The sequence below is a fragment of the Podarcis bocagei genome (genome assembly GCF_964188305.1).
Source record: "Podarcis bocagei genome assembly, chromosome: 4".
NCBI classification, from domain to species: Eukaryota; Metazoa; Chordata; class Lepidosauria; order Squamata; family Lacertidae; genus Podarcis; species Podarcis bocagei.
Genome location: NC_138128.1, coordinates 70,089,433 through 70,110,836, shown reverse-complemented (window position 1 = coordinate 70,110,836; position 21,404 = coordinate 70,089,433). Strand labels below are relative to the sequence as shown.

Here is a 21,404-nt window from a genome sequence, read left to right as displayed (position 1 = left end):
TTTGTAATGCTGACAGCAACAAATACACAGACACACATTCTGAAAATCACTTCAACAAACTACTGTGATCCTTTGGGGAATTAATTTATTCCTAGGCTTGTGAAATTGTTGACCCATTTCTAGAGGCATCAGAGGGAATATGGGATATTGCATACTGTCTCATCTGCTGAACCTGTTCGCAACATAGCCAATTAATCTCCCTTCTACTGAAATAAATAAATTAAAATGCCTTATTGTTAGAAGTAGCTGTTTCTCTCCCCAGCCCCAAGCATATTTGGCCTTTAATGCTGTAGTTTATCTGAGAACATGACAGGATGGCCAAACTGTGTCTCAAGGTCAAGAAACCGAGAATAGGAAGAGAAATAAATGAAGCATGCACGCCAAGGGGAAACACACTTGGACTCAAGGAGAGGAAGGTGGCAATAATGCAGTCCGTGGTGTCCAAAACATAGATTCCCCAGCATCTTCACCTGGGCTGAAGGATGGAAGGGTAAATTCACAGTGGAATTGAGAAAGCAGCAAGAAGACACTTACAGATAGAAAAAAAACTACATCGTGAGTGGATATGTAAGGAGGGTGGAAGTGGGTGTTTTGGGGGTGCATATGCATAGGACTGGTTTGCATATTTGGCAGCAGACAAGGATCTGGGAACCCCAGCTGCTACTTCACTGCAAAGTGGAGAAATGCTGGGAAGATTCGTTTGAGAGAATTTGTGTGTGTGCATGTGTGGCGCTGTGGGTAAAAGCCTCAGCGCCTAGGGCTTGCCGATCGAAAGGTCGGCGGTTCGAATCCCTGCGGCGGGGTGCGCTCCCGTCGTTCGGTCCCAGCGCCTGCCAACCTAGCAGTTCGAAAGCACCTCCGGGTGCAAGTAGATAAATAGGGACCGCTTACCAGCGGGAAGGTAAACGGCGTTTCCGTGTGCGGCTCTGGTTCGCCAGAGCAGCGATGTCACGCTGGCCACGTGACCCGGAAGTGTCTTCGGACAGCGCTGGCCCACGGCCTCTTGAGTGAGATGGGCGCACAACCCTAGAGTCTGGCAAGACTGGCCCGTACGGGCAGGGGTACCTTTACCTTTATGTGTTTAACACTTCACCAACAACTCCCCCCCAATCAGATTTTCTCCATTTGATGCAGCACATTACTTTCATTGAGAGCTGAGCACCTTAAATCCCTTCTAGGCATTCCCTCCAATCCTTTGGGGAAAAGAGGAGACGAGAGAAAAGTTTCATAGTGCAAGCATAAATCCTTGCACTAAAGAATAAACACATTAAATACCTCCCATAGAATTGAAGGAGAACTTGTAAGCCACCCAGTCCGTCCCCTATTCATTGTATGAAAACTAGGGCTAAGCATCTCTAACTGATGGCTGACTTGACTCTGCTCCAAGAGTTTCAATGAGGGACAACCCACCAGTTTAGATAATTGATTATACAAGCTGCTCTTACTGTCAAGAGGTTTCCCCAAATGTTTAACCAAAAGCTGCTCTCCTGTCATTTTCACTCATTGCATTTATTCCCCTGTCCCTTTGGGACAGCAGCAAATATTTTCTCTTTTCTATGTCGAAGTCCTTCGGGTATTTGTAGAGCGCTATCACATTAAACCCGCTGTCTTCTCTTCCCCAGGCTCAGTATACCCTCAGTATACCCAATTTTGTTTTATCTGTATACTTTTTCTGAGGTGTTTTTCTTTTTCTTCAAAGCATTCCATTTTTTTGCATTGTAATGTTTTCTCCTTGAAACAATGTTGTGTTACTGTCTTGCCCACTATTCACCTCCTTGCATTATCCTCTGTCTCTCCCCACTCTGTGTGTCCTTCTCTCTCTCCCTCCCCCCCCCACACCATCCCCAAGCATCTGATGTGCCACTTTAGGAGTTCTTGGAATGTATTTTTTATTATTATTAAAATAATAAAGACAGTGAGAGATTTTACTTTCTTGGGCTCCATGATCACTGCAGATGGTGACAGCAGCCACGAAATTAAAAGACGCCTGCTTCTTGGGAGAAAAGCAATGACAAACCTAGACAGCATCTTAAAAAGCAGAGACGTCGCCTTGCCAACAAAGGTCCGTATAGTAAAAGCTATGGTTTTCCCAGTAGTGAGAGCTGGACCATAAAGAAGGCTGATCGCCGAAGAATTGATGCTTTTGAATTATGGTGCTGGAGGAGACTCTTGAGAGTCCCATGGACTGCAAGAAGATCAAACCGATCCATTCTTAAGGAAATCAGCCCTGAGTGCTCACTGGAAGGACAGATCGTGAAGCTGAGACTCCAATACTTTGGCCACCTCATGAGAAGAGAAGACTCCCTGGAAAAGACCCTGATGTTGGGAAAGATGGAGGGCACAAGGAGAAGGGGACAACAGAGGAGGAGATGGATGGACAGTGTTCTCGAAGCTACCAACATGAGTTTGACTAAACTGCGGGAGGCAGTTGAAGACAGAAGTGCCTGGCGTGCTCTGGTCCATGGGGTCATGAAGAGTCGGACACGACTAAACGACTACACAACAACAATTATTAATTTCCTTGCACACACTTCTCAGGATAATGTACAGAAAGTAATAAAAGCAACTAAATAGCAGCTTAAAACAATACAAACAATAGGAGCAGATAAAAACCAATGCCAAGTAGACACCCATGGCAAAGACCTATCCATTCATTGTAGTAAGTGCTATGGCATTCAAAAGCCCCTTGATTATTATTTTTTGAAAGGTGGTTTGTTATATGTGTGTTAAAAAAACAAGAATAGTTGATAAATTTTGTATTCGTGAAAGAGGGTGGACTGTGGTTTTCCTTACAATAAAGTGACTTATCAGGGTATTGGTTCCGACAACCAGTTTTGCCAGCCCTTTATTCATTATTCTGCAACTATCTTTGAAAAGAATTCTAGCTTTTACTTCAAATATATCATATTTGTTGGCTTCCCTCCTAACTGATGTCATATATCTATTTGCTGAATTTGCTCAAAACATATAGTCAATTGAAACAACTGCTTTCTCTCCCCGAATACCATACAAATCATAAGTTGAGAAATCAAGAGCAATTCCTCAGTGCCTCAAGTTTTGATAGATGTGCTTGCCTGTTCCTACTTTTCGTGAAAATGCCACCTACCCCCGTTAAAGGCAAGCCTATTTTCTCTTGACTGCAATGAATATAAAGAGGTGATGAAAGATGCAGAGAGGAGCTTTAATGTCTTGACATGATACCATTGTTTGTGATGTAAATAACTGCCAGAGACGACACTGCAAATGCACAGATAAGAAAAGTTGACTTCTGGAAGTAAAATGATAGCAGTGACTTTAATGATTTGAGAATGAAGGCAGAACAGATTGTTTTGATGTTGAGCTGAGGGTAGGAAAGGGGGAATCTGACTCAGAAAGCGGTGTGTGTGTGTGTGTGTGCGCACGCAGGGGGGGGGGAGAATGTTGCTTATGTGACCATAATACAATCATGGAACAGTGACAGTGAGTAAATACGCTAGATTTGGCAGTTTAAAGAGTTAACCCTGTATTGTTTCACACTGTACTTCTATAAATAATGCATCAAACTTACTTTAATATGGGCCTTTATCATGTTATTCATTTTGGTCCTTGCCACTGTTTTATTCCTACATGCTTAAAAAAGAGACTCTTGTCAGCAGCCTTTGGCATTTTCTTCTGGTTCCTAATTTAAATGTGCTATTAAATGTGGTGGGTATTGTTGAATAGTTCATTCATCCTCTTCCTACAATTACCGGTAGTTATTTCATAGGTGCTGCCATCATAAGAAAAATACTCAATACTTAGCATTTATAACATGCTTAATATACATTATCTCGATTTCCAGAGGGGTAGATGCACTAGTCTCTTGCAGCAAAACCAACAAAAAGTTGTGTGGCACCATACACACCAATATATGTATTATAGCACTACAGACAGAGTTTGGGATCCCAACTGCATATGCTGTGTGAGCCAGCACAAAGCAGTCACATATCTAAAGGTATAAATAAACACACATTTATACATACTATGTTGCATTTATATGTTTAGCAGCCATTCAATTTTACAGCTAAGTATGGTAACACAGAGGCAAATCAATAAATGACTGGCTCAAGACCAGTCAGTCAATCAATCCAGGGCACAGAATTCTTAAGCAGAAGTAACAGCTAGTTATAAAATGTCTCTTTAATATTAAGGGGAAGGTGGGAGAGATAGGAGGGTGTGTATGTTGGTTTCCTGAAAATCCAGATGATTAGAGTGTTGGATTTTTCATAGGACAGGGATTTAAAAGTGTGGCATCCCTGGCTGAGATGGTACAGTCATAGGTCATGTTTGTCTGAGTTTGCAGTTTAGCTCCCCTGGACAAACTATGAGACATAAGCCATAAGACAATCCTTGGTTACAGCTCATGGTTAGGAGAGAGCTAAACCATAAGCCTGGGTTTGGATAACATGCTATGCCAAACCATGGCTTAACCCAATACAGAGCAGGATCAAATTACCAGAGAGAAGTGAAGCACCCACAATCTCCTTTCTGGCAGCCCAAATGTTCATGTGTTTTCACTGAGCCATTTGGAATAACAACTGGGAAGGAAGAAAGAGAAAAAAAGATTTTGTATTGAACAGTGTGTTCCTAATTTATCTCAAAAACAGAGTTATTCCGCAGGAATTTAAAAGTTAATCCTTTTAATGTTTTTAATGGAAGCATATAAAGAACATAAAGTAAAACATAAATAAAGGTTGAGTTTCAAAGAAATAGTCGCATTAGCAGGAGTCAATACAGTGAGCCCCACTATGGGGCTTCCTCCCTTCCCCTATGCCCCGCCCATGGCCCTGTGGGATTGGGAACTTCACCTGGGATTTGAGGAGTGGAATGATTGTAATAGCAGGATATTGGATTATACCCAAACTCCTGAACATAACAAATAAAACTCACTTCCAGAGACTAAAAGGCACAACAAAAATCATACAATAATTACTTTCTACAAAGTACAATAGAGATATGACAAATGTCACTATTATTCCTAAAGTTACTGTAGCAAAAGTAAACAACTATGAGTTCCACAAAGTAGTATGCTGAGATGGCAGCATAACATCATTCATTTCCTTTTTCACATGCACTGCAAAAACAAACCACTCAGATCTAAAACTATCCCTCTTTTTTACTCCTCCTAGCCTATTTTATTTTGTCTACTTTTGAGCCAAAGCAGTATCCCGAAACATAGAAGATATATGATGGTGTTCATGTGAATCTTTCAAACAAGCAGTTTTTTTCAGCTGAATTTACACAAACAGGTTTTAAAATCGATTTTTCTTCTTCTTTTACTTCTTTCCAGATCTGCCTTGATTGAAGTGTGACATAAAATGTTACAGCGGCTTTGCTTCTCAAAATGGTTAGCGATAGGGATTGCAGTTTCTGCTGTCTTCATGGATTCTTTGGCCCAGAATGATGATGGTAAGTGTTTTTCTGTGTGCTGCATAATTCTGGAAAAAACAAAACCCTATACTTGATTTCATAAATATATAATTCATAAAGCAAGTTCTCCCACATCTTTAAAGGACCACCCTATGTCTGCTTTGGCTAAAGTGCTGGGTAAAAGATAGAGCCCACAAATTTTGTGAATATATGATAATCTCAGACCTCCTAGAATTACAGCTGCAGACTGTAGAATCATTACAGAGCAATTAGCGAACCCTCAACTTTGTACACCCCATAGTTTTTTGGTTGGGTCACCAGTGTAGACAGAAGGATGAATTAAGATGGCATGTTTTGGCATATAGTGAACATATGGTTTGAAAGTTTTCAGTAGCAATTGTGATGCCAAGTTGGAATGAACCTATATATTTACGGACAATTCTGCATGCGACTCTTCATGCTATTCAAGACTGCTATTTCTTTCCCTTGGCTGGACATTTATTTGTTATTGGATTTGCCTACTTACATCCAAAATGGTGTGATATAGCAAGGTGGCACCAACATGAGAAAATCCCAAATGGTATAAACCAAAATGTGGGGAGTCATCATATGTTTTGCATCAAAACAATGTTTTGCATTGCACTCAGAACCAATGATTCTGCTTGATGGAAAGTTTGTGGAAGATGATTCAGACTAAACATTAGGAGAAATGTCCTACTGATAAGAACTGTTTGACAGGCTAGTACATAAAGTAGTGGGCTGCCCTTTACTAGAGATAGGTAAGCTGAGTCTGGATGGCCATCAGCCAGGGATGCTGTAGTTACAGACTGCATTGAGCAGTACGTCATCCTACCTGACCTGCAAGGTTCAGCTCTATCCCCCCCCCCCAAAAAAAAAGACCAATCAGCTTTGTGGGCATGTGTATCCTCTTCTTTTTAAAACATTCTAAGATCATTTCCAGTTTTCAGATAAAAATAGCAAACATTAGCATGTGAACATTATTTATGATGTTATTTAACTGAAAGAAAATTAGTTCAATAAAAATAAAACATAGAGTCTACAATCCATATATTATTCTATAGATCATGATTAGCATGCACACAACTGTGTTTTACTGAACTAACTATAATACACCATATATTGGATGTGAGTTTTAATAAGTGTCTAGATGTTTTCATCTGATATTCTGTCAAAATTTCTTGTCAGCGCCTTTTCTTACTTTTTCTGTTAGTCCAACTGTAGAGCAGTGGTTCTAGGAAAGTGTAGTGAAACTGCAATAGCAACCACATTACCTGTTTCATATTATGAATTTTCCTGGGATTTTGGTCACCTTGTTACATGGTTACAGAATATTTGCACCTCCCACATTTCAGGATTGATATGGAAATAAACATATATTGTGGGATATGGGTCGTTTTCTACTTATAAGGTTGTGCTGGAAGCATTTCATGTGATACCTAAGTTTTGATGAGTTGTTCGTTTTCATAGTATTTGGAACAGGTTACGTAATGGGTTGAATGAGTCCTTCAAAGGTCACAGATTCTTGCTTTGTATTTGATTGTGAAAGACCAAATACTGGTAAATTCACTCATAATGGAACTGTTTGTGAACAAATAGAAATATCATAAGATTAATTTTAAAAGTATTCTACATTTCAAATAGATGCCACTTAGAAACTGGATGCTGGTTAATATTAACCATTTAGTTTGATTTGCTAACTTGCAGATGTTCCAGTCTCTGTCTAGTAGCCTAGAACATTAAGTTATACAGGAATCTATAGCCTGATATTATTGAGATCTTGAGCAAATGTCTAAATTTTCAGAGCCAACAGTATTCAGGAGGGACACACTCAAAACTTTTAATTTCTTCAGCCTGCCTTCCATACCCAGAAGGCACCAATATAACCCAGAAATTAAGTTCCTCTCCAGTACAAACTGACAAGTAGTTGTGGCTCAAATAATATACCCCCCAGCACATGGTAAACTTTGCTGCTGCTTTTGCTTAAATCACTAGGACGTAGAGAAAGTTGGTTTTAGGAGGCTCCTCTTTAGTCGGCAGTGCTATAACTGTTTCAAGAGCCCCAGGTTCATATTTAGCCTGTTGCTTTGCATTGTATCACTTTGCTATGGGAAAGTGTGTTTTTTGTTTTTGTTTTTTTAATTATTTTAGCTGGGTTGGTAGTGGAAGGGGGTTATGCTGTTATTTGCTATGGATCATTATTACTTTGTTATATGCAATGGTGGTTTGAAAAGTAACCACTATTAGTTGTTCATGCTGTGCATCAAAGGACTGCTGCTACTTTCCACAACACTCTTGTATGTTTATACAACTATATTTAGACCAGCCCTTCCTTATAAGCAGCAACTGTCATCTGTCTTTTCTGTTTTCATCAATAGAGCTGAAAAGCTCAGAAGCTGCTGAACCAATTTGTTTTCAACCAGTATGGTGGGAGGTACTTAGGGTATTTAGCTTTGCAACAGTTCCTCAAGATCCGTGGAAATCTAATTCCTGACCCTACTGTTTGATCTGCCCTGATGTCACAGACCATCTTAACTATCACCTGCCTGGTTTAATACTGATAGTCAGCTGCTGAGGCTATCTGTGTCATCAGAACAGCTAGTTTCAGTGGAGCCAAAAGGGACATACGTAAAGTAGAGCCAGGCTGAAAATCTTTTTCAACCACTGATGGGGTGACAGGACCTGAAACATGAAACTTGAGAAAAGTCATGGGGAAGTGAGAAGTTTATCTGGATTTTTCAAGGTGGCGTTGCTGCTTACCTTACTAAACCAAGGGTTTTGCTTTCTTTTCTTGCTTTCTTAACTAAAAATGTCCCATGCCACTCAAAGTACATCACAGCACATCACATCATTTCCAATGCATTATCAGCAGTGTGGTCAGTGTGTAACAGTAGGAGCTTCCTGCTGGGTGCACTTCTTGGCAGTAATGTAAGCGGCATAAACATCCTGAAAATTGCTCCCTCCACCCTCCAAGAAAGCCACAGAAAACTGGCTGCTGTTTTTGGAGGGGGAATATACTTGTCAGAAATGGGGTGTGTGTGATTTCAACTCAGGCTTATGGTAAGACCTCCTGTAGCATCAAAATGGGCAGATGGGCAGAAAGAAGAAATGTTAAGGAGAGCATCTTCTGAGAGAACAAATATACAGTAAATCATACTGAAACTAGGATGGATGGGATTGCTTCACTCACTGAAACTGTTAAGATACTTGGGAAATAGATACAATGCTGAGTTGGAGCCAGGCATTTCCTTCCATTGATGGAAAATATCTTTTCATTTGATCCAGTGGAAAGGGAATTTTTGCTGATTCTCCTCTCACCCTGTAGTCTGATGCACTACCCCACAAATGTGTTGCCAGCTGACCGAAACAGTGTGAAAGCTGGTGCTGGGCATTGAAGAGGAGGGAAAGTCAGCAAAAGTTCCTTCCAGCAGCAGCAGCAGCAGTGTCCCCTAAACAGAACTCAAGAGTGTCCCTTTGAAAGAACTCTGCTCTGGGATTCTCAAACAGTGGATAGTGTAATGGATGAAGCTGGGATGTAAGGGTTAAGGTGGCCCTTAAGGTATCCTGGAACAAAAAATTGTTCAAGAGTTTGTATGCACAAGAGCCTTGAAGCTGACCCTGAAGCATATGGGCAGCCAGTACATATGATTTAGCAGAGATCCTCTGTGCTTTCAGCCGTCACCTGCTTTCATCAGTGAGCAATTCAGTCACTGCATTCTGCATTAGCTGAAGCTTCTAAATCAGGACCACGGACAGCCCCTACACCAAGTGTATTGCAGTAATACAGTCTTGAGGGTTCCAATGCATGGACTGCAGTGACCAGGCTATCCACATGTGATCATAGATGACAAAAGAGGCTATGGATATGCCCAGGAAGCTCTGCAAACCTGTTCCTTTCCAGAACAGGTGATTGCCTTATCTTCCAGACACAACAACCACCTACGGACAAGAGCCTCTTATCTTCCCAACAGTCAAACTCAGTTTATTGGTCCTCTTCTGATCGCGGGTGGCGCTGTGGGTAAAAGCCTCAGCGCCTAGGGCTTGCCGATCGAAAGGTCGGCGGTTCGAATCCCCGCGGCGGGGTGCGCTCCCGCTGCTCGGTCCCAGCGCCTGCCAACCTAGCAGTTTGAAAGCACCCCTAAGTGCAAGTAGATAAATAGGTACCGCTTACCAGCGGGAAGGTAAACGGCGTTCCGTGTGCTGCGCTGGCTCGCCAGATGCAGCTTTGTCACGCTGGCCACGTGACCCGGAAGTGTCTCCGGACAGCGCTGGCCCCCGGCCTATAGATGTGAGATGGGCGCACAAACCCCAGAGTCTGTCAAGACTGGCCCGTTCGGGCAGGGGTACCTTTACCTTTACCTTTTCTGATCCACCACTGCATTCAGACGCTGATCAGCGATTACAGAGAAACTGAACTGTTGTCATCAATGTACTGGTGACACCAAGCTCCAAAACTAATGACTTCTGTCAGGAGCTTAATATAGATGTTGAATAGTCTGGGAACATAATAGTGCCAGGTCAAAAGAACGTTTCCCCAGTGCTACTCCCTGGAGTTGCCCACACAAGTAGAAATGGAGCCACTGTAGTACAGTGCCTCTGAATCTCATGCCATGGCATCCAGGATAATACCATGATCAATGGTATCAAAGGCCACTGAGAGATTATGTGTAACAGAGTTGCACTCCCTCTGTTTCTCTGTCAATAAAGGTAATCCATTGTGCAACTAAATCCACGTCCAATTTGAAAATGAATCTCAATTATTGTTTATCTGCATTTGGAAAGTGCAAGATGTATTTATTAGTCTAATGTATACTAAAAGATACTCAATTCATTCATCTTTTATATGGTAACTAATTATTCTTAGCAATATGATCTCTGAATCACTTTCTCTCCCCTCCATCCCCCCAGCCTGTGGGCAGGATGACATCTGTTGCAAGAGATAATATCTCGGTTTAAATTGTCTGTCTTGCAATTTGGAGAGGCTTTGTGGTTTGCTATGTTTGCAATTGAATTTCCTTGTAGGCGAAAGTTATTTTAATCTGAAAAGTCATTGGTAGGAGTTTATACACATAGGAACAACTATTCTAGTCTGCGATGAGTGCTCTACTTTTATCTGTTTTAGTATAGAAGTTCTGAAACTCTGTTATGCATATTTCCCTCTCTATTTTGTTTAAATATAAGCCTTGTCCAGTACAAATGAGAAAATGCATTTTCTGAGATCCATATTAATTGTTTTCTGAGATCTACATCAATCTGAATAGTCAATGCACATAATCTCCACAGTGCAAAAATCCCCTAAACTGGCCAGTTAAATTATGACTTTTTAAAGTCAGCAAAATCTTCTGCTTCTAGTCTAGAAAACCATGTGAGCTTTTGGAAATCAAGAGAATAGCAAAAGTTTGCTGTTCAGAATACAAGGCTTGATGTGCACACAGCACAAACTGCTGACCTGGAAGAATCTCTGGACCACAGTCTAAAAGCCTAAATGATGGAAGTCTGCATGTAGAATGGGCTTCTAGATGCCTTCTGTTTTCTGGAAGCAGCCTTCTCACTAGACATGCAGTAGCCCAGCTCCAATGCATTGTTCTTATAATTGACTCTAAGGACATTTTCACCCAAGTGTTATTGAGCCTCCCTTTTACTATTTGGTTACATGTGTGAATGTTGCTAATGGTGGATTAAAAATGGAAGGGAACTTAAAAAAATATATGAAATTTCTTTCCAGCAAATGTAGGTTTTATGTTTGTATCACAGATGCAAGAATACGAAAAGTAATGTTAGTGTAATGTGTAAAAAAGTAAAATTCCTCTGTCTTTGTCTTTTATTGGAGTAGTTTGATGCCTTAGTGTTCAATGACCATGATGTGTTATTTGCTGTGTAGGCTAAAGCACGTGAAATGTTGGAATGGTAACATTTGTGTGTTTCCTTAGCTTCCTTACTGTCGCAGTTTCTGAAAACAAAGGTCTCAGCTTGTTACTTTTAAAAGCCTAATTAAAACCCCCCTTTTTGTTGTATTGCTGTTTGCATTTCCTTGCATAGTCTTCTCTCTGTTGATTAAAAAAAAGTAGATTTGACCAGCACTAATGATCTAATCAGGTTGGCAGGCTCTGAATTTCACAAAGCTCCCTTATTTGCAAACCAAAACCTGTTTCTGTACTCTTACCTACACAGCTGGTCTAATAAAATCTCTCATCTGCTTTTCATTGGGACCATCAAAGCAACCCTTCTTGTAACTTCTTTCTCTGTACCAGCAGAGGAATTAAACAAATGGCCAGCTCTGTTGTTCAGCTGGTTATATGCACAACAAGGCACTAAAGATCAAGAGAGAAACACACAAAATTACAGATTTGCTACAGGCATAAAATCAGGGTAAGCTCCATACAAAGTAACAGATGGCCAAGGTTTATATGTTTGACACATCCGATTGCCTTATGCTACTCTTGTTTAATCAGGGGTATTTAGGACCAGCATTGAAGACACTGGAAAGTGTAGTTTCCCATGACTAGAAGTGTAATAGCACTGCTGTTTTGCTTGCTGTGTATCCTTTACAAGGTCATATTTTCTGTCGGTCAGTATAACAAGCCAGTGTGTTAAACTCTGCATTAATGAAATAAAAGAGAGAAAAGAAATCCCTTTAGCAGATACTAAAAAAAGCCATACCAGCTGGCAGCGACAGGGTCATCCAAATATTATGAGGAAAAATATCAGACTGCACAGAGTTACTTAAGGCAGAGTTTTTTGTCATATTCAAAAGTCCAATTCAGATAACATATGATTAGTGAGAATCCTATAATTCTGTTATGCCATTGCAGTTAGTTCCTCAACCCCAAGGGGGTTTTGGGTTTTCAAACACCACCTATGAGTACACAAAAATGATTGCTATAATAGGGACCAGGGGACTACAGTTTAGGAGGGGGAACATGTCAAAACTGTGCTTATATATGATTTCTTTTATAAAAGCAATTGGTGTCAGAGAATCAGAGAATGTAGTTTGGTTTTATGTTGTTGCGGGGGGTGGGGGGACACCTTGTGACAACTTCTGCTATTTCCAAGTTCATTCATTTGAATTTGGTTTGAATTTGGACATAAGGTTATCTAGGTTGAAATATTTGCTTGGCTGCTATTCGTTTATTTTTCTTTCATGTGGTAGATTTTTATCTCACTTCTCAGACACACATATCCCAAAGCAGTTCACATCAATCAAAAATTCAGGACGGTGCTGCTGGTATGCAGTGCCCATAAATGAATATGAGAACAGGCCCTGCTTTCAGGCTTACAGGCTAAAAAGACAAAACATACGAAGGAAGTGGAATGAAGAGAAAAGGTTTAGGGGAAGGGACAGCGCCAGACTGGAGTGTTGGATTGTAAACAGGCATTTATACATTCATATTTATGAATTATTTATCCAAGGGGGGCCCATGGGATGCCATTCATCTCTTAAGTCCAGCTGATTTGATTGAACATTCTTCCACCTAGTTTGCAAGATAATGAATGGAGCTGTAGCAGTCATATAAAGCAAATACTGTTGCCCTGCATTCACTAAGAGGTCATATTTTTGCATGTTAACAGGTGGCTAATTCTTTGAAAAGTACACAGACCAAGAATGAAAGTGGTCCTTTGTAATGCATTTTCCTTTGAGGTGGACATTTCAGCATATGGTTCCATGCCACTCCACTGAAACTGTGAGATTCCAGCAGTCCCAGAGGCTTACCCAGGGCTTATGTCAGACCCTCCAAGTGTCTCTATTTTCCAGGGACGTCCCTGATTTAGAGAAGCCGTCCCAGTTTCTGATTTGATCCTGGAATGCCCCACTTTTCCTTAGGATGTCCCTATTTTCATTGGAGAAATGTTGGAGGGTGTGGAGTTATTCAATCCCTGAGCCATCTGAAGCTAATCCTGTATAGGGAAGGTTTCAAAATATTTTACTATGTTTTTATATATGTTGGAAATTGCCCAGAGTGGCTGAGGCAACCCAGTAAGATGTGTGAGGTATAAATAGTAAAATTATCATTCTGGAGTGGGACGTCCCTGTTTTTATTGGATAAATGTTGGAGGGTATGTCATGTTTCCTTTTCAAAATGAGGATCAATGGAGATTGGAGGGTCTTTAGGATATAAAGGCTGTGGCTTGCTTACACAAGCATACAACCTGAGCCTTCGATGGAGAAGTTTACAGCATCAACATCCCCAAAGGGGTTGTTCCTCCCATAGCTGTAGCCTTGGATTCAAACAGACATTGAACATTACTCTCTCTCTCTCTCTCTCTCTCTCTCTCTCTCTCTCTCTCTCTCTCTCTCTCTCTCTCTCTCCAGCTTGCTGCTTTACTTCCCTGTCACATCAGTGCAAAACTCCACTCTCAGCTCTAAACTTTGTCCTTTTGTCCTTTTTGCTATCTGTGAGTTGAGGAAGGGGCCCCACCCATTTGCTGTCTCCCACAAAAGTCCCTTGATTCCCTTTAATGGTTCATCCCCCAGGCTATCACCTCATGAGGAGGCTAGCTTGACTTGATTAGATTGTAACACTTGCCAGATCCAGGGACTAGAGGGGTCAGGCACCCAGTTTACCACTCCAAACTCATCACAGTATACACATGGTGCTGCTTATATGCTGTTTATGAAACCTTACATTTTCATATGTTAATAATTCCTAGGACTCACAGTCAAACAAATATATAACTACATATAGATATAAATAAATTGTTGTGAGTTTGGGGGATTTCTTGAGGAAATGAGAGAGCATGAGAAAGGAAGTTGCTTTGTGTCAGAGACCATCACAATGGGAGTTTTTTGGAAGCTGAAATTTAAATCCTTTTATAAAAAATAAATTGCAGAACTCTCTTACACTCCCAAGGCATCCCTTATTCCCTGGACCATTCCTAGCGAGCGGGCAGGCGGTGGGGGTGGGGTTGATGTGTGTCTCCATTGAACCCCAGGGAGCAGCCATATTTTCCCCCAGGTATGCCCTTGGAAAGAATGTTTTTTGTTCCAACGGGTATTCTTTTCCAAATGTCATGGTGCAACAGCTTAGCTTGTTTAAAGTTAAAGAAAGCGGGGGGTGGGGAGGATAGGAAACACACTTGCCAGCTTAAACAATTGTAAGTACTCCAAGTTAAAGGCCTGCAATTTTTGCCCCACCCCAAAGTCCACAATTTTTTCCCACCCCCAGAGGTACTGCAGAACTACCCACCCCATTTGTCATGGAGAGCAAACGTCATGTGATGTGAACTGGGCAGTAGGCAGATTTATATACGCATTGTTTTGCACTTACGGCTCTTAAAAGTGGCTTCATGAAACAGACGCAGATACAATATCCCAGAGCAAACAAGTTGATAATAAAAAATGAGTAAATAATCCAAACGAAGAATCACAGAACAAACCATTTCAATAATAAATGGAATATTCAAGCCCTAATAATTCATTATATGAGAATAAACACTGTAACACATTAAATAAGATGTCACAATTCAGAGATGGGCTGCTGGCAGGTTGATCAACAGCCGTTGCTTAGGATGCCTTGAACCTCCTTGGTGATTTGTTTTGCTCCACTTGGCCTTTTTATGTCTGCTTTCTCTCCTGGATCCTGTCCTAGCTGTCTTCCTCTTCCCTATTTGCCCTCATTTGGTTTTTCACTGACCAACTATGCCACCCATGTTCCTCAGATAGAATGTTAGAATTCCTATCTTCCAAATATGACATTCTCTATCTATACTTCCTCTTTTGTGTTTGATTAGCCAGAAAGCCATAAACAAACACCCCCATAATATGTTAGCAGAACTTGCTCAAGCAAAATAGCAGCTCCCCCCTGTTTAAGTCTTAAGCATTTAAAAATAAATAAATAAAATGCTGGGCCCCTGGAGGTGTACAATTACTGCTCTGTGCCTCTTTGCACACTGGTGCCATTAGCTTAACAGATAAAATTGTAGATTGAAGGAGCAGTTTAGTTCCACAGCATCCCTAAGGCAAGCTCCCATATCTCACTGATTAGCTTCATTCAATTATGTTTTCTTAATTGTTCATGTGCTAAAGCTCATTAAATGGGGGGAAATATTGCTTACATGCAGGTTGTGCTCTTGATCGCAGGAAAAAAAAAAGGCCCCCAAACCTATGGACTTAGGAACGCTGGAGGATTTTCATTACTGCATTATTGATTGATTGCAAATTCCTCCACATACTGATCTACACGTTTCAGACTAGTATGAGGAGTGGAACATTGCTGTCCTCCAGAATTCACAATTTTTTATAATGCTTGTAGCACAGCTCTCAGCAGTTTAAATGTATCAAAATACACATTGAAAACATGAATTCGGGAGGTGGGGGTGGGACACACACATTTAAATATGTGTTAAAACGTATTTTGGGGTTGTTTTTTTAAAAGTCAGATGAATGTCAAAATGTTTGGAGTATTAATGTTTGATTAATGTTTGGTCTATTCATTTTGAACAGGTTATTTCATAATTCGTATGAAATACTCACACAGGATTGAGATAGAGAAGTAGACCCAAGCACAGTATGGGCAATGGCTTAAGACAGTGGTTTTCGGTGGCTCCCTTGACCAGCCACATTCTTTATGCAGCTCCCCAGACAATTGTTAACCAGACAATTCCTTAGCTGTAAAGGTCTGGTGCAGCTCTCTAATCTAGACGTGACCTCATTTCCTTAGCAGTACAAGCTTTACTTTCAGAGCCTCCCTTAAAAATCATATAATTTGTAAGCTTTGGTAGTTCAATGAAGAATAATATGCAAACAAAATCTCCCATCTATCAACAAAACCCATTAAAGATAATAAAATAAACCATCTTTGACTGATTAATGTCCATTACTGGTGGTGGTGGTGGGGAATCAAGCTGTTAAGATACAAGGAATATATAGCCGTCTTGGTTACATTTGCTATATAAATCATTTGTCACATGATGCTGCTAGCTAAAGATTGCATGCAAATTTCATTCAATATTCAAGTGGAAGAAGCGTTAACCTCAGGGAGATAATGAGTTAAGCATCTTAGCAATTAAACAATATATTGTTGCATGCCACCCCAATCTCTGAGTAGTGTGAAGCTGCTGGATTTGGTTTCCTTGGAATAAGGGAGAGCGGAGACTGTGGTGTCTTTATGATACATGGTTCACCTACACGTATATACAACCTGAGCTTATGATGGAGGGACTCACAGAATCAAAACTCCAGAAGGTTTTGTTTCTCCCGTAACCACAGCCTTGGATTCAAACATAAATCAAGCATGTCTCTCACTCTCTGGCTTGTGCCAGCAGCCTGCTTGGAGCCTACCAGGAAGTACATTTTAGCTTCCAAAAGAACTCCCATTTTGTTGGTTTCATGAGCTCAACAGGAAATCTCCTTGTCTGCTTGCACTTAATGAAAGATCTTGGGAGAATGTCAGAGCATGAGCAGGATGAGGCCAGGCCTGAGGAGCACCTGAGTCCAGTGCATGGCTGGGAGTCTTGTTGAAGCTATAGAGGACCAGAGCTGGATTGTTTTAAACAATACTCTTTAAGCAAACCACACTCCTTTGGCCTCTTCATAGCATTATAAAGCCTTAAGGTAAGAGTCCCCTGAATTTCCCATCCCTTCTCCCCCCCTCCCCATTTTGAGGGCAATTTCTTTTCATCCCTCCTTTCTCGTGGATGGTCATGTTGCAAAGGGGATAAAATATCAACATGGCACTAGTGTGCACTGGTTCAGTTGGGAGGCAGCGACTGTGCAAACCTTTGGCAGAATTATTTTGCATGTAGCCAGTTATATCTGTGGGTACATACTGATTTGTTTCCTTTGTTTTGAGAGGTCAGTGTGCATTTTTCCGCTCCAGTCTGACAGCCTGACTGGTTTCCTAGCCAGTGTGACACATCTACTTGCTCTCCATTGTAAGATCTCATGCCATTCACACATTCTGTCCAATACCAGTCAGTTGAATGCTGGAGCTGCATTTTTCTCTTGCACCAAAGAAGCCTTTTGAATATGCTCAGAGACATGTTTTACTAAGAAAATGAGGAATAATGAATTCCTGAGCGTATGAGTAATGTTTGCTGTTATTGCCTAAGCTTTCAATCTTCAGGTGGGTGATTCCCCCCCCCTTTGAATCCTCATGGAATGTAAGCTCCACAAATGCATAATTTATATACATTTACCTTTATAGTGGTACCTCGGGTTAAGTACTTAATTCGTACTGGAGGTCCATTCTTAACCTGAAACTGCTCTTAACCTGAAGGACCACTTTAGCTAATGGGCCGCCAGAGCATGATTTCTGTTCTTATCCTGAAGCAAAGTTCTTAACCTGAAGCACTATTTCTGGGTTAGCAGAGTCTGTAACCTGAAGCGTATGTAACCTGAAGCGTATGTAACCCGCTGTATATACCACCACTGTATAAACCTCCATATATTCCTCCATTATTCTTTGCGCCTATATTAAGGGTGTTCCTGCCCACCTAGCAGTTCGAAAGCATGTCAAAGTGCAAGTAGCTAAATAGGTACCGCTCCAGTGGGAAGGTAAACGGTGTTTCCATGCGCTGCTCTAGTTCGCCAGAAGTGGCTTAGTCATGCCGGCCACATGACCCGGAAGCTGTACACCGGCTCCCTCGGCCAATAAAGCGAGATGAGCTCCGCAACCCCAGAGTCAACCATGACTGGACCTAATGGTCAGGGGTCCCTTTACCTTTATATTAAGGGTAAGAGTACATTCACATCATGCCAGTCACACATGAGTTAGTACAGTGTGGAGGAGTGGGGGCTTTGTGTTTCCAAAAATCGAAGAGAAGCAAATAAAGTAATAAATGGACACCACCAATACACTGAAATAATATGAGGTACTTTTATATGAAAAGATGGCTCCTGATAGCTCACTGGCTTACTTTTCCAGGACAAGATAGCACATGAGGTTCTTCTACTGCAACACGTACTGATGGATACAAAATTCATAAGCATCTTTACTCATGCCAGATGGGAGTGTGTGCTGTATCTGATGGATTATCTCTGTGTCAGGTGTTCTGCATATTAACTAGCTAATGGAAGAAATTAAGAAGACGGGGCACCATAGCAATGCAGCATTTTGGCAAAAATAATAACTAATTAGCAAGATTTGCATGGTGAATGCACAAAAGTAGAGCTGTAAGTAATTGCTTTGTAAAGAAGGTCACGGTCCAAAATGCCCCATTGGCAAGCAAATAGTAAAGTTTGCTTTGTTTGTTTTGTAATAATGGCACTAGCTCATTTTATGTGTTTGCCTGAGCAAAGTTTTTAAAAGAAACATTTTAAAACATCTTTATAAATGTAGGTTCAGGTAATTATTGTGAAATTAGTCTTGCTCCACTCACACCTGAGTTCCCCTTATGTTGTCCCACTCCTCATTCTTTTGGAGCTGAACTTCTCCCCATGATGCTTTTCACTGTTCACTCCATGTGCCTTCTCCTCACCTTACTACCAAACTGCTCATCCAACACCCTGTGGTACCAGAAGAAAGCAAAATATGGGACAAACAGCTATAATTAGCACTATGCTGTGTCACATTGCTGGAGACTGTGTGGGGATATTTCTTCCTGCCTGCCTTAGAGCTCATAGCTGCAATTCCTGTATTCCTGTAAATCAGCAGATACAAATTTGTGATGTCTCCCCCACGCTTGTAGTATGTCTCTTTTTGAATGACCTCCCTTACTTATGAGGTGGTTGGTGTGTGTGGATGTTTATGAACACTTATCCTGTCCTCATTTGCAGAGTTCAACCACTAATGTTATTGGATTGCATCACAGTTTCTTGTAAATGGGGGGGGGGGGGAGAACCACTATTTGTAATTAACTCAAGAACATAATTGTCCAGAATGACTTGATTAAGAAAAAAGCCATTTGCTTGTGTGTGATAGACTGAAAAACCCCAAGTCTATGCCGGATACTAAAGCAAACACCCCAGAAAAGCTTCAGGGAGAAGAAGCTTTGCATGTTGACTCTGTAGGATTGTTTTTCATGCCCCTTACTTCCTAAGGCAAAGTGTGTGCTGAATGGTAGAGAGCACTGCAAATTTACTTGCAAATATGCTTAGAACACTGAAGAGACGGCAGTCAATAGCAGATTTTGTTAAAGTAGAATTTGCCACCACAGTAGAGTGATGGGGTGGAGTGTTCATTAAATTCAGGTTCAGTTTGTGGCCAAAAAATAATTCTGAACAGGTTGATTTGTAAAGGTTTTGTCAAATGATGAGGAAGCAATGTGGATTTATACTGACATTAAGTTGTTTTCAGTTAAACTTTTGTTTCTCATCTACTCATGGCTGAACATTAAAGATTCCTCCTAAAGACAAGGAATCTGCACCCCAGGTCCCAGAGGGCCAACAACAAATGCTTTACTGCCTGCCTTCTTGTCTCTAGAAATGTCTAATACTGCTACTCCCAGTGAGCCTGATCCTATTAATCAGCAGGGAAGCTGTATGTATTCTTTTGAATCTCGCAGAATACAGTTTGGGGACATAATCATTGCACGCTGCATATACCCCTCATTTAAGGGGCTTCAAAGGGCTGTATCCCTACCATCCTTTGGGGTCATCATCTTTGCAGCTGGATGTGCTACAGATCCTGGCTATTTTTGAAATTAAAACATCACTACTAGTATATGGTGGGTTTTCCTCTCAGTTTTTGCAAGACAAGGTAATTTTGTGGGAGTGTTCTCTCATGGTCATGTGAAATGTTATCAGTACCAGACCTTATTGTCAGTTGTGGTTTAACGTGAGATCTCTTTCTCCAGACTACTTTGCCACATAATATTGAGACGGTGGAAAGGTTTTGTTATAAACATTGTCACCATTAATTGATTAATCAAATTGAGGCAGTGTACAATAAAATCAGCAAAGCAGCGCTCATGGCAGCTGGGAAAACCTGTCAGAACAAAAATGTCTTCGATTGCTTCCAGACACCACAGATCGTAGGCATCTGTAATAGGAATGTTATTCCACAAAACAATGGCAGTCACACTAAAAGCCCGACTGAGTTCCTTTGGAGTAGGCTTCTGAGATCCTTGGAACTTGCAAGAGAAACATTTCCACAAACTGCAACAATCTACTGACAGACAAGGCAGTCTCTCAAGTAACCTAGTACTGTACTGAGCTATATCGAGCCTTATATATTGGTATCAACACCTTGAACTTGGCCTGGTAGCATATTGGCAGCCAATGCAAATCTCAGATGAAGGGTGTTACATGCTGGAGGAAATTTGCCCCCATAAGCAGCCTAGCCACCACGGTTCTGCACCAGCTGCAGCCTCACATAGAGCACATTGCAGTCATCCAACCAATGCATGGACAAGTGTGGTCAGGCTATCCAGATCCAGGAATGCCTGTAATTGTTTTGCCGACCAAAGTTGAATCACTGCTTCCCTAAGGCTGCAGTCCAGCATACAGTTGGTATAGAACTCAGTGAGGCTTTCTTCTGCATTGACGTGCATAGAATCTCTTGACGTGCGTAGAATTTCACTGTGGGTTATAACCAGTAAGATAATGTTTATAAGACAAATGAAGTAGTTGTTTATTATAAGAAGCATTTGCTATTAACCTCTTGTGTCTTAAAAATTACAGTACTTGTGGATCCCTAATGAGAGTACTTAATTTCACTTACTTTAAGGGTATCTGTCATTTAAAAATGAGCCCCTTTTCCAAATTATACTTAATTTAATTGGTGAATACAGTAGCTCTTAGTTTATGAGGCTATTCTCAATTAAATTTTAGAATGCCTGTCAAGGTAACATGATGGCATATACCAATAAAACTTCCATGAATAAATTACTTGAAAAAATAAGCATTTTATTTCCTTTACATTTAATGTGGAAGGTATGCCCTTTGGGCTGTGTTCAGTAATTACAGCTACACAGATTTTCAAATGACATTTTAGTATTATGCAGTGTTTATATTAGTAAACAAGCGACAGCGTTTCCTCTTGAAATGAGCGATAATTTCAAGGTTTCTTTAATCCCATTGCTGTGAATGGCAGCTATTCACTTATGTTGGAGGAAACATA

General features: G+C 40.9%; 1 protein-coding gene across 18 annotated transcripts in view; it reads left to right on the top strand.

Moving 5' to 3' along the window:
• The window catches only part of PCDH15 (protocadherin related 15), a 678,468-nt gene that overhangs the window by 356,727 nt on the left and 300,337 nt on the right, over positions 1-21,404 (top strand). For all 18 annotated transcript variants that reach the window (XM_081189558.1, XM_081189550.1, XM_081189563.1 and 15 more), the window contains one exon: positions 5,309-5,427. In XM_081189558.1, coding sequence (XP_081045684.1) covers positions 5,337-5,427 — 91 coding nt within the window. In that variant the 5' untranslated portion in view covers positions 5,309-5,336. The remainder of the gene's footprint in view (positions 1-5,308; positions 5,428-21,404) is intronic.